Source organism: Dermacentor silvarum, chromosome 3 (assembly GCF_013339745.2).
Source record: "Dermacentor silvarum isolate Dsil-2018 chromosome 3, BIME_Dsil_1.4, whole genome shotgun sequence".
Classification (NCBI taxonomy): domain Eukaryota; kingdom Metazoa; phylum Arthropoda; class Arachnida; order Ixodida; family Ixodidae; genus Dermacentor; species Dermacentor silvarum.
In genome coordinates this window covers 193,312,921-193,326,658 of record NC_051156.1, presented here as the reverse complement: position 1 = coordinate 193,326,658, position 13,738 = coordinate 193,312,921, and the positions used below count along the sequence as shown (strand labels likewise).

At 43.9% G+C, this 13,738-nt stretch overlaps 1 protein-coding gene across 1 annotated transcript in view; it reads right to left on the bottom strand.

Moving 5' to 3' along the window:
* LOC119446383 (neprilysin-2-like) overlaps window positions 1–13,507 on the bottom strand; it is a 54,737-nt gene extending 41,230 nt beyond the window's left edge. Inside the window, exons 1-5 of the mRNA XM_037710804.2 lie at window positions 13,397–13,507; window positions 8,135–8,194; window positions 4,784–4,918; window positions 681–770; window positions 7–194 (exon numbers count right to left, since the gene is read on the bottom strand). Coding sequence (XP_037566732.1) covers window positions 7–194; window positions 681–770; window positions 4,784–4,918; window positions 8,135–8,194; window positions 13,397–13,451 — 528 coding nt within the window. The 5' untranslated portion in view covers window positions 13,452–13,507. The remainder of the gene's footprint in view (window positions 1–6; window positions 195–680; window positions 771–4,783; window positions 4,919–8,134; window positions 8,195–13,396) is intronic.
* Window positions 13,508–13,738: the final 231 nt, after the last annotated feature.

The following is a 13,738-nucleotide window of genomic DNA, read 5'->3' as shown; positions in this document are numbered from 1 at the left end:
TCTTACGGTTATAATCGGTGCTGAAGCATCGTCAGATACGAAATAGTTAAACAGTGGACGCGGGCCTGTTTCTTTGAGGATCTCTTTGTAGTCTTTGTCTTCCTGGGCATGGTTCTCGTTCAGAAGTGGCCAACCTCCCAAACCGTATTTACCGAGGACACTCTTCACAGCTTCAGCAAGCTTTTCTTGTTCTCCTAAAAATTATGTCATTCCAACAGAAAAATTCACAATTTATAAGTAACATATAATTGCACAATCTATAAGTAAATTTATAAGTAATGTATAAGTAAAAAAACAAATCTAATATGCACTTCGTAAGAGATCTCTTACGACGTGCATATTAGATTTGTTTTTGTTTTTTTCAGTTCTGATCACTGCATTTTATTAACTTGTTGTATTGAACGTATAACTAATTTAGGAGGCAATGCATTTACCTGTGCATTAAAAATTAAGAAAATTAAAAATTAGAAACGCCATGCACCCAGTCTAAAATGAAGTTTGTTTCGACGATCTGAAAACTTCTCTCCCGTGACCTTCAAATCACTTACACGCCATGAAATTAGTGTACCCCGTTGACTTCATTCAACTTTGGCATAATGGGTCACACGTACGATGCATTATGTACGGGTGTCAAGAGAGACAGTAGGTAAAACATTTTTCTCCAAGGTCATTGCCCTCACCTGTTGCCGTACACGATTTGTAGGCATTAATCAATATGCCCGTTGCATTCACTTGCTCTTCAGTCGGTTTAGAGGCTGCATCCAAAAGCCCTGCAATGTAGAAAACAATGGGCCAGCAGTGCTTTGTACTAGCTAATGATGTCTGGAAAAAGGAACAGTTGGGAAACTTTTACCTGATCAGTGCAGATTGCACTTTATATCTATCGGTTTAATGCGAAACATGCAGTTTTTGTTTTCTGTTTAACAACATTGCTAGAAAAAGTGATATTAAATAGCTCAATGCTTCTTAATTTCATAGAGGGTTAGAGAGGTAAGTGAAATTTGCGCGGCCAATAGCACCGCGATTACTTACCAGAGTCGTACTCAATACGTATTAGTGAGTAAACAAAAAACGCACCCCATTTCTCCTCATCTACTCTAGAATACCTTTGCTGAAACGTTTGTGCACCTGCATAATTATATGTACCACATGTAATGCGTCTGGCATATCGGCGCATCTATTTCTTCTTTCACTTGTATTGCGATAGCAATTATAAGAACACTTCAACAGGATTTCTGCCGTCGGCGTCGCCGTCTTCGTCGCCGTCGTCGTCGCCGTCGCCGTCGCCGTCAGGTTTCCTATAGATAAAATCTTCGCCGCGCGCCGTATGCCCGAGCGGAAGCGTGCGGGGACGCGCGCTATCACGGAGAGCGAACGCACTCAATCTCCCACGCGCAAGCAAGGAAGCAGGAAGCCAGCGCTGAGGGAGCGGGGGGGGGGGGGGGGGGGGCGCACTTCTACTCTGCCAACAACCGCGCTCGTCGCTCGTCCGCACCATCTCTTATCTCCACACGGCTCTGACCTTTATGCGCCGTGCATTCGCCACTCAGTTTCCGTTGAAGCGATAGACCGCACGTACCTTCGCCCGCTGCGGCGTATGCTTGCTGCCAGCGTTTCGACAGTCGTTGTCTGCAGTCATTCAGTGTGGTCTATTCGTGTTTGTTTGTGCGCGCTCACATCACGCTTTCCACATTTTCCAACGCACGCTACACATGCAATGCTGCCCGGATCGGCAGTGTAGCGCTACAGGTGTGTCCCTTCGCACGCGCTGCCCACGGGAAGCGCTTCTCATCAACACCACCGTTTCACACGCGCCTTCTCGTGGTCATCGAGTCTCTCTTCATGTCGGTCTACTTACGCCGCAGCACGCCTGCTTACTTAATCAGCTCATGTTTACTACAATTCATATTGCTACCAAAGCCGCTCACCTTACTTCGTATGACATTGCTGTGTTGCTATCGCATTCATTGCTTCGCCCTTAGGGCGAAACTGCGACATTTTTTTTTCTAATAAACTGCTCTGCCCTTGGAAAAACAATGACCATTGTGTTATTTCTTTCTATATTCGTTCTTCGCAAGTAGTGCATATAATACTACAATTATAAGTGAAGTAAATTCAAAAACATTTTCTTTTGTTCCACTCTGTGTACGGGCCCTCATGCAGCCAAAAACTTCCTTAGCCCGCTTTCTCCTAGGTATTCGCAAAATTTTCGTCGAAAATAAACCTTTTGGTTGATTGATTCATAGATAGATAAATTTATTTGTTCATTTATAACCGTAAGCTTAGTATATAAATATTTATGACAAAAATTCAGCGTTAGACATTTGAGGCTATTTATTCTCATCACGAAAAGATTGTGACCTTGTGACTAGTGAATTACGCGGTTTCAAAATTTAAAGTCAGTCCGGTAATTCAAAAACAAAATAAACTAAAATAAACCATAAATAAAGAAGGAAAGCTACTTTTTCTTTTAAAAACTGTTTGAATTTCGTATAGATACTTTTGTCATAGCGGCGATATTACACTTGCTGGGACCGCAAAGTGTATCAGTAGCCTAAGAGTAACTCATTCCTTCATTCATTTTTTTTTTCTGTGAGCTCTTATGAACAGCACTCACCTTGGTGATGGTGCACTTAACATCAGCAGAAAATAAGCCAACATGATACTTAATAAACATGGCCGAGAACAAATTTAACCGTTATATATATTGAACCAATACTTAGAAAGTCTGCTAAAGAACACACGCACGAAGAGATCAACATCTAAACGTAGACAGTTGTGCTGGGTTAAAAGATAGATAATAGGGTTCAGGTTAGACACATCATGAATGTAAAAAAAAAAAAACTGTAGGATTGCGCAAGTCTAGTCTAAAACTGGTAATACGACTTGTTGGTGCAAGTAAGGGTGCTTACCTGTTGGGAGAATAGTTTGGGTGAGATAGGGGTGATTTTTACTTTCACCGGATACTTTCTGTACTTTAGAGTACAGGAAGCTATTAATATGCATCTTCTTGATAATGCGTTGTAATATCATACTGTTTGTGTTTTTTCGCTGTTATTTTCTGTTTTGTAGTCTATACTTAAGTGCCATGTTAAGTGCTTGATGTGGTATTTTTTTCTCATGACTTCTAACGCACTGTACTGCTTGTTTTATGCGTTAATATCGTTTATTGTTAGTCCTTGTATATGAATGTTCGACATGTATTTAGTGTATTACGCGCATTCTTGATAGGTTGTAGGCAAAATATGTATATTTTACAAATTGCGTATTCACTGTGATGTGACACACATTTTAATGAGTTTCCCTCACCAATTTTGTAATGATACTTGAAATAAATAAGCAAATAAGGGGCTTAAAGTTAAGAATGGTGACAATCACATCAGAATAGGAGAAAGGCTGGGAAAAGGAATGAATCAGAAGATAAGTGTTCTTATTAGATCTGTGGCACTACTAGCTAATTACTAGCTTTTAGCAGAATTATGGAGAGACGCAAACGAAGTTGGGCCAACACGGTGAAAGAGAGAAAGTGAACAGGTGAGGAGGAACCTCCTCTTCTTCGCCTATTATCTTAATAAAATGTATTTGAGTAGATATTTGCAATTCTTAATAAAGCCAGCTACACTTGCAAATGTGCCGAAGAATTATCATTACCTTCTCTCTCCGTGCTATTAAAAAGCCATTTAAGCCTAATGCGTTGTATTTTAATTGAGTTTATTTTTTTTATTATGGAGTTTTACGTCCCAAAACCATCATGTGATTATGGGACATGCCGTAGTAGGGGACTCCGGATTAATTTGGGCCACCTGGGGTTCTTAAGCGTGCACCTAAATCTAGGTACACGGGTGTTTTCTGCATGTCGCCCCCATCCAAATGCTGCCGACGTGGCCAGGATGCGATCCCGCAACCTTGTGCTCATCAGCCCAACACCATAACCACTAAGCAACCAGGGCGGGTGAGTTTAATTGAGCTCACATGTACATATACAGTATATATATATATGAAGGAAGTATCTCTTCGGATCCGGTGTTTAATAAATTAAAGGAAGTACAGGCGCACGTAGGAAAGCAAAACAACTATATTACGACTTTTCGGCCGTGGTCCTGCCTTCATCAAGAGAAGGCCGGACCCCGGCCGATACGTCAAAATTAAATGTCCTTGCTTTTCTACGTGCGCCTGCACTTTATATATATATACCCGAAGGCAGGTTTTATTTTCTACCAAAAATACATAATGAAAATAATCCGGTCCGGCCCATTGTCTCTGCTATTGAAACCATTACACAAACAATTTCGCGTTACGTCGATGGCTTAATTCAAGGAATTCCGCCTTCGTTCGTTTCTTACATAAAAGACACCACTCGCTTCCCATCCGAAATAATTGACCATTGTATTCCCACGGGCAGCCTATTAGTGAGCCTGGATGTTGTAGAGCACTGCACGGGCTCGGGCTTACGTGCTTACGTGCTTTCACTAGTCTCATTTCCTCTCTTTATTGTTTCATTCCTCAGGTTAGGTTCAATTCCATGGACAAAGGTATCTTCAAAAGCTTTATATTTCTCACTAGTTTGAACTCTCAACGTTTGTCATGTTTCATTACATTCGCGAAATGGCATCACTTGTCTAAAACTTGCGCTTAGGCAGTTTTACTTCCTCATCATTACTTATCGTGTCTGTATCATTTATGTGTTCATTTCCACTTCAAAACACCATTAATAAGGCGACATGGGGAAGATGATGGATTTCGGGATTAAGAATATTGTAAAAAGCTCGATAGGAATACTTACTTATGAGGTCTGCGACTGCTCTGACCTTTAGGTCCTTTGATTTCAGTTCTCTACTGCCGTTCCAGTTGCCGCATACGTAGTCGTAAAAATCCTCACAAGGCGTCGAATTTCCCATTTGTGCTTCTATCTGCGAAACTGTTCAATAATGGCTTATTTTTCACCTGTTGAGTTATTGCTTTAAGGCAGAATGTAACATGAATTAATTGAGGAAGAAAGTTTAATAAATATTGCCGTTTTACTGGCCAAAACCACGATCTGATTATGAGGCACACCTTAGTGGTGGACTCCGGATTAATTTCGACCACCTGGGATTCTTTAACGTGTACCCAATGAATGGCACACGACCATTCTTGCATTCCGCCCCCACTTGAATGCGGGCATTCAGATGGGAGGGGAGGGGGGATTGGCTAATGTGACTCAGATGAATTGATTAAGATCAACTCTTTAACATTCAATTCTATTTTGCTGTGACGCGCAGAGGTGTTGTCAATCTGCATGGTGCCACTTTTGTAGAGAATCAAACTGTAGTGCAGTTGACTGCGCAGGAAACGGGGAATGTAGGCGAGTCAAACCAGGAAGCTTCAAGTGTATCTTCAAACGACATAAGTCATTCTTCCTGCTCAGTATCAGACTGTCGCAAGGAGCACTACTGAAAGGGGCCTATAGTTGCGAGTCGAACGCATTTTGTTACCCTGTTGTAGGAGCCAGCAGTTTCTCACAATTTCATTTGCTAAGTCGTTTAATTCTGTACTGTCAAGCCAATAGTGATGGCTTCGGGAGGGCGACGTTATCTTATTTGCCGGAGATGGACAGGCGTCGGAGAAATGACCCAAAATTAAGTGCGAGAAGAGACAACGGGTGCACAGAAACATACATGACAAAGCGTTATCCTGTCTCTTTAGCGCTCCTTCCTGTTCCTCCTCATCTGCCGTCATCTGTGGCTCTTTGTGTCGGCTTTAAGAGGAAGCTTTAGCTCGGAAGCTCCTATCAAGTGCATGGAAGAGGATAAATCGTTTTTCTCAGCAACTGCTGCACCGAACTTGATGAGGTTTGTTGCATTTAAACGTTGAACTCTAGTGACTGTTAGCCAATTGTCGGTTTAGATTGGCAATCTTTTAATAAAAATTGATGATAAACTCAAATTTCCAGAATACTATACTATAAGTTTACAACAATAAAAACGATATCACAAATCTGTGAATTGAATCTAATAGTGCATTTAAAGGGGACAAGATCAATTGAGATAGTCGGCTCTCACATATTCCACTAATATGTGAGTTGGACGTTTGCAGAATCCTTGTAAACAAAGTAAAAAATCCACGTAAGATATAAATTGATATATCAAGTTTGTCCACTGTGAATTCTCTAACAGATGCAGTTTACACAACTTTGATATATTTTCTTAGTGCAGAGCTACGAATTTCAAAACTTCTTGCTTCTGTTTTTCTTTTTTTCCCGAACTTACCAAGTTTTGCAAACTTCCTTTAAAACATTCAGAGCCTATATCGAAATTCCGCTTCCAACAGTCACTACAATTTACCCTTTTCTCTCAATTGCAACAAAAGTCCTTAAAATCGGCCCAGTCTTTATCTGGGTTTTACATGTATTTTTACATTTTTACATTACATTTTTACATGTACGGTTTTACATGTATTTGAATAGGCAGCATCGGAGAAGCCCTAGCTAAAACATCTTCTTAAGTCCCAGTTGTCTTCATTATTACTTGTACGTTTTGCCAACGCGCCAGCACGCTGCTCTCTCCTCTAATCTGGAAAAGTATTTATAAATCTTCAGTGATTGGCAACCGTCGCGGTTATGGTGCCGTTATCAAGAAGACTGCTATGCGATGGATGACGGGTTGTCTTGCGCTAGTCAATCAGGAAACGCCTTTAGTTAGAAAATTTGTGTGAGCATGGGGCCTGATGATCTGCATATTTTGCTTTTGGACGACGTGCTCGACCACTTCTGGTATCCTTCTTATTGTCTTGCGCGTTGTTGCTCGTTTGCTCGCTTGCTTGATTTTCTGAGAGCTGAAACTTTCACGTAGTTGCTTGGCTCCCAGATGGTCTGCTTTCTTAGGCGGTAGACTTCGCCAAAGTGCAAACATTCGCCGCATGCTTCGTTTTGTTCTGTAGTGTTACAGGGTCGAGGGCTGCATTTCAATACGAAAATTTAGTTGGGGGGAAGCATGCCAGATACGATGTGATTGTGGACTTTATTCCTTTCGTTTCAATTCTACCACCTTGATTTCCGGTATAGGTGGATATGAAAATGAAAGCATGGATGGACGCCCTCCTCATGCAAGAATTGAAAGGGTGGCTAATAAAACTTATTCTCCATGAAGGAACACGCTCTCTCTGATCTGTCTGTCTGGTCATTCCCTGATCACTCCAACGCTGGCGGTTGTTGTAATTCTGACTTATGTTGCCTTAGTTCTAGACGAGAGCCACAACATATGGTGAACGTTCACGGTGGATTCAGGAGCAGAAAACTTCAGACAGATCATGGGGCCTTAAGATGATAGAGGTTGCATGAAACGAATTGCACTTCGAAATGGCGGTCATCGGTTAATGGCAGTTTCATGAGACTGCGGATTGTCATAAAAACATTATGCAAAGTCTCGCATACATGTTCCGTGTTAATAGCGTCCGGTTTCCTTCCCCGTCGAGCTTGCCGCAAGTAGTTACATGGCACAAAATTGTCTTTAGATTGTAAATGAGCTTCATGTAAAGATAATGTTGTTATGCACTTACGCTTCTTCATCGCCTTTCTATCCACGTAAAGACGACCCACGCCACTTTGCACCAACCTTACCTCCGACTGGAACATTCCTGATATTTCATGGTATTTCGTTATCTTAGCCACAAGCAGTCATAAAGTGCTTTACTCAATAATTAAACTGGCGTTTCGAAGAAATGCTCAGTGCGCACTTGCGATTGAGAGCACTGTCTAATTTAGTATGAAAGAGATCATTCCATTCATTGTGATAAGCACTAAAGGTAATGATGTGCAGCGTTGCCGGCTACCTCCGACTAAAATTTATCTTCTTGTGAGCAATTAAAAAAATTATGGGGTTTTACATGCCAAAACCAGGATCTGATTATGAGGCACGCCGTAGTGGGGCACTTCGGAATAATTTGGACCACATGGGGTTCTTTAACGTGCACCTAAATCTAAGTCCACGGTTGTTTTCGCATTTCGCCCCCATCAAAATGCCGCCGCCGTGGCCGGGATTCGATCCCGCGACCTCGTCCTTAGCAGCCCCACACCATTGCCACCGAGCAAAGACGGCGCATTGTAAGCATTGAGTATGGATACTTCTACTATTAAAACAATGAAATGCAACTTTACCAAGTTTACTGCAGTCTTCGTCATTGCACACTTCATCATTGGGTTTCGTTCTCTCTTCACCTGGAAAAATTATCGCACATTATTTTTTTGTGATTCCCAGCGTACTTGTACGCATTAGATATCACAGCAGCGATGCGTTGCCATGCCAAGAAGACGAGTCTAGATTTTAATGGCAGATCCAGTGCTGCTCGATCGGAAGCTCTGCAAAAGGGTGTCGTGCTTCGACCGAGCGTACTTGCTTCAAATCTACGTTCGGAAAACTCGCTTTCCAGCCAGAGCAAGCAGAGATGCTACACAGAACCGCATACAGAACTACCAGTTTTCTTCGCGTGGCAGCGTGGCACTCTTCGTCTGTTTTCTGAGACAACTGTTTCGGATGTTCGACAAACCTGACTTATTAGCGGCTCCGCTACGCCAGCTCCTGGCCACACACTTTCGACATTAAGAATCGTCGCTCGCGGAATATTAGTTGTCTCAGTGACTGAAAACTCGAATGCATACTCCTAGAAAGCCTAAGCCAATGAGTAAGATATTTATATCTTATATCTCTGTTATATTTTTTTGTCTGAGCCGGGCTGGAGTACCTTTCATGGGATGCCCACTACATTATAAAAATTCAGAGCTGGGCAAGTTGGTGTGGTTCCCCCTTAACAAAGAACTAGAGCGAAAAAGACACGGACGAGCAAGAAACGACAAACAAATTTGGGGGTGGGCTAACTGATATTTGAGGATGGGCCAACTTGAATTTGGGAGTGGGCCATTGAAATTTGGGGTGGCCCAACTTGACAATTAAGGGTGGGCCAACTTGATATTTGGGGGTGGGTCCACTTAAATGTGGGGATGGGCCAACTTAAAATTAGGGGGTGGGCCAATCTGAAATTTGGCCAAATTGAAATTTGGAGGTGGCGAGCATGGTTCAACCAACACGCAGGATTGAACCATGCTCGTAGCAATCGGGCTGCAGGCATCGAAGGTGCTGCGGAGGCACCTTTGTCCAGGAAAGATCACCGCGCACTGCAGTCGCTGCACACAATCCGGTGGCCGCCGAGCATTCTGCCCACCTCATAATGGCGGCGCTGGCTTCACTTGAAGAGGGTACCTTCCACTCCAGCAATTTCTTTATATCCTTCCGAGTGTGTTAGCTTAGATGCGCGCTACATTTTTGTCATTCTATGCAGATGTATAGATACATATCACTATTGTACGCGTGCCTACGGTGAATAAAGTTTCTTTGAACTCGAGTGTGCGAGCGCACGTGCCCTATATATATGCTTCGGTGCCTTTGTATAGACTCACGTCACTACAGATTAATAATCAGGCCAGGCGGGCATCATTTGCAGGAAAAAACAAAGCAGAGAAGAAAAAGACCACGGCCCGAAGCTCGCAATCATGCCAGAGGCAGAGCCAACTCGGAGCTGTCTAACCGTAGATTAGATGGCTGCAGATGCCGGTCGGGAATGGCCGTTCTCTGATAGTGCAGCGATTTGTCTTGTTAATTGCGATAACGAACGAGACTCTAGCCTATTAAATAGGTGCGGGATTCCCAGCACCTTACAACCTTCTTAGATGAACCAGCGGCTCCTATAGCCCCACGAAACAGCGATAACACGTCTGCGATGTCCTTAGATGTCTGCGGCCGGACGCGCTTAACATTGAAGGAAGCAGCGTATACTTATCCCTGTCTGAAAACACTGGGTAACCCATGCAACTTCGTTCTTGATTGGGATAGGGGCTTGCAATTGTTCCCCTTGAACTAGGAATTCCCAGTAAGCGCGAGTCATAAGCTAGCGCTGATTACGTCCCTGCCCATTGTACACACCGAAAGACCTAATGAAGGACCAACGAAAGACTAAGGAAAGATCAAAACCCAATGAAAGACCGCAACTACTTTTGCAGTTGCCACGCATGAGGCGCATTAATTACTTTCGTAACCACCATGATGCTTTGTACACAATTGTGCACATACTTGTAAAAAATAAACAGTGGCAGTTTCTTGTTTGCCATTGACGTAATTAGTTTTATTGAGGCCTACTTAGGTGGCTTGCAGCGGGCAGCAACCTTGACATCGACATATCTTCAAGCACAAGACTTTAATGTATCAACCGAGAAATGTGCATTGATTGCATTCACAAGTAAACCTATGACACCATACCCATTCTCTATTAATGGACACACTATTTATTTCGGAACGACCCATCAATTTTTAGCTGTAATAATCGACCGCAATCTTTCCTGAAGCCCTCATTGCACGTACCTGAAGAAAAAAACTGTCATCGATTGCCCAGGTACTAAGATTCATGTGCGGGAAAACCTGGGACACATCTGTATACCCCATGCTTTAGTTGTACAGAGCTCTATTTCTAGGATATCTACGCTACAGCCTTCCAGTGTTGTCCAATACGTGCAAGTAAAATGTTCGCTTATTGGAGAGCTTACACGGCCAAGCATTGCGCACTTGCTTAGGACTTCCTTGCTGCGCGTGAACACCTGCAACAATAGTCCTCGCCAAAGATCATCCGATCCGAACATACGTTGCAGTGGATTGTCTTAGGCCGCATATCCGTCATCTTTCCCGCGTCCCCGATCATCACTTGGCGTTCTTGCCTTCGCAGAGACCTCGTTCCACGTTTTTAACACGAAAGTGTTTTATGCCGGGGTCCACCAAGACTTCACTGACGTATTTCCGTCACGGAAATACGTCATAGAACATAATACAAAGAAAGAAACCAGAAGAAAAAGTTCCACAAACATGCAAAATTTGGAAATCGAACCCACGACCTCTCGGTCCGCGACGATAGATCGCCGAGCGTTTAACCCATTGCGCCACAAACGCATTTGCAGACAGCTACACAGACGCGCCTTATATATCTAACACTCCTCCGTGTACCCGCGCTCTTGCTCGGGGCGGTGCCGCCGCCTACGAGCAGAAAAGAGAAGTACTGCATTATGACACTAACGCGCACCGACAGTGAACGCTTCGGTGGTCTCAGCACTACGACGCCTCGATGCCAGCATTCGAAGGGACGCTGGCATCAAGAAGCACTACCAACGCCACCTAGGTGGCGTTCACCGTACTCAGCACAGCGGAGCGTGGCCTCCGCAATTAACTCTGAAAATGTTTCTGAAGTTGATCGCGGAGGCTGCAATTACGACGCGCTGTACGCGCTGATTTGACTCGGTGACGATTCAGTTACGTGCTTTGTCTTGCGCGTTGTATTAGTGTGTCAGTTACGTGCTTCGTCTTTCGCGTTGTGCTAGCGTGTGCAGCGTAGTGCAGCTTCCATATGCACGACGGTTGCTCATGGTCATCGACGTTGGTAGTCGTGATGGAGGAGACGTGCCACCAGGCGTCAGCGTGGGTGCATCAACGCCTAAGGGCGCTTTAGCCACAAAACACCAATAGACATTATATATCAATGTGCAATAAACATTACACTACTTCTGTGAAGACACGTTTCACTTTCGTGTTCTATACCGATTCCTATATAAGAGGGATCAACCACATTTTTAAAGTTATCGTCACCAATCCAGATTGCCTTCCATCAACATACACCCCAGCAGCAAGGCCTTCATTCCCCTTGTGGTGCCTGCAACAGCCTAAGGTGCGCCTAAGTATTCCGGGAGTAAAGAAGAAGGCCCATCACCCAAAAATATATCTGAAAAAGATGACGCTGTTATAAATGAATGAGACCTACGGGGACCGAATACACATCTATACCGATGGTTCGGTCTCATCTACCAGCTATTCAGGTCTCATGAGCAGCTGGTATATGAGATAAGTGAAGACCGCCATCAAGCTATCACTAAAGGGCGTGAAATTATATTTCAGTGACTACCTGCACATACCAGCATTGCTGGCAATGACCTCGCCCACGAAGCTGCCCGGTCTGCTCATCTCGATGGCCGACCAGTCCCAATCCTCTTATCCAGGACAGACGCTGTAGGAAAGCTCCATATCGTGGCTAAAGCTATGACACACAAATACTGGTCTTCTCTTAACCTCCCGAAGTTCCATCTTCACAAAATAGACCCATCCTTGAAGCTACAAGTGCCATTAAACATTTCCCGCTCTGAGGCGACAGTATATTGTGCCGCCGCTGGCTCGGGATGGTATTTACAAAGGCCTACTCGTACCACGTTGGAATTGGGGATACGCCCATGTGCGAGACTTGTGGAACCAGAGAAACGGTTGGACACGTCTTATGTCTCTGTCCTCAGTACGACGTCGAGCGTGAAACTCTCCGGACGGCAGTGAACCGGCTCGACTCTAGACCATTTTCGAAAATGAATATCCTTGGACCATGGCGCTATGCGTCGATGGCACAGAAAGTCACAAAAGCGTTGTTACCATACCTCAATTCGACAGGTCTTGGTGACCGTCTGTAGACTTGGTGCGGCTTCAAATGTGCGCGAAATTGTGCTCTCTCTCTCTTTTCATCCCTATACCCCTTCCCCCAGTGCAGGGTAGCAAACCGGGCGTGCGTCTGGCTAACCTCCCTGCCTTTCATCTCTTCTATATTTCTCTCTCTCTCTCTCTCTCTCTCTCTCTACTTAGGTGGCTTATTGTGAAAAATAGGTTTTGTCTCTGCAAATGGCAGGCGACGTCTGAAAGGGTTAACCGGTGGAGCAATATGCTTTGCCATCCCACTAGTCGTGAGGGGGATGAAGTAGTGAAAGAGAAAGAACTGAAGAGAGGTCAGATCATTCAAGTTCACTAGTGAATACACAGTGTTAAAAAGTTGAAAGAGCGCTACCACCAATGAGCGAAATAATAGAACGAGACTCACGAGCGCTAGTACACTGGCTTACAGTTACATGAAAGCAATTCACCTCGGTGAATGGCAACGTATACGCAAGGTCAACCACAATCACTCTGAGCCTCGTGAAAGTACATGGCGATAGAACATTTCACTTAAAGCTTAAAATGACGTTAAGCAAGAGGGGAAAGAATCAAAGATAACTAGAAATATGCGAGAAAAACAATTTGCAAAAAACTGCGTGCATTACGCACGCCTGAGGAGCCTCTGTGCGACTAAAACGAACGCTCTCTTTTTCTGTCCACAAAACAAATGGCACTCTAATACAGACGTACAGCCCCAACCCAAGCATCCCTGCCGCTTCAAGAAACTCCCGCTGTCTCATTTGCTTAACGCGATAAAGAATAATCGTGTCTTTTAAATCAGGAGGTTTTGAATTCAGGCAGTCTTGAAAGCGTACAAAGAAATAAAAAATGGGGAGGAGGGTGAGAAAGAAAGCGCTTACCAAGTGTCACGCAGATTACTATCGACAGTAGTCCAATGGTGACTGGATGAAACATCGTGTCCTGCGAGAGATATACATCGATCGTTAGTATCTCGGACTTTACCGTATGTTCTGAACCACCTTGATTCGCGGGCCGAAATGACCACCTGAATACGGTACGGCTAACTTACACAAATCAGTATCACGCACATTTTTTAGCATTTATATGAAGCCTTTAGGTACATGGAAAATGAGCTTGCGAGTCTATTAGAGTGGATTCATAACTATTGCCTCAAAAAGGATTGCCTGCGTTCGGACCCAAGTAGACATACACCATGCGAACTGTGAAAATCAGATAATCGG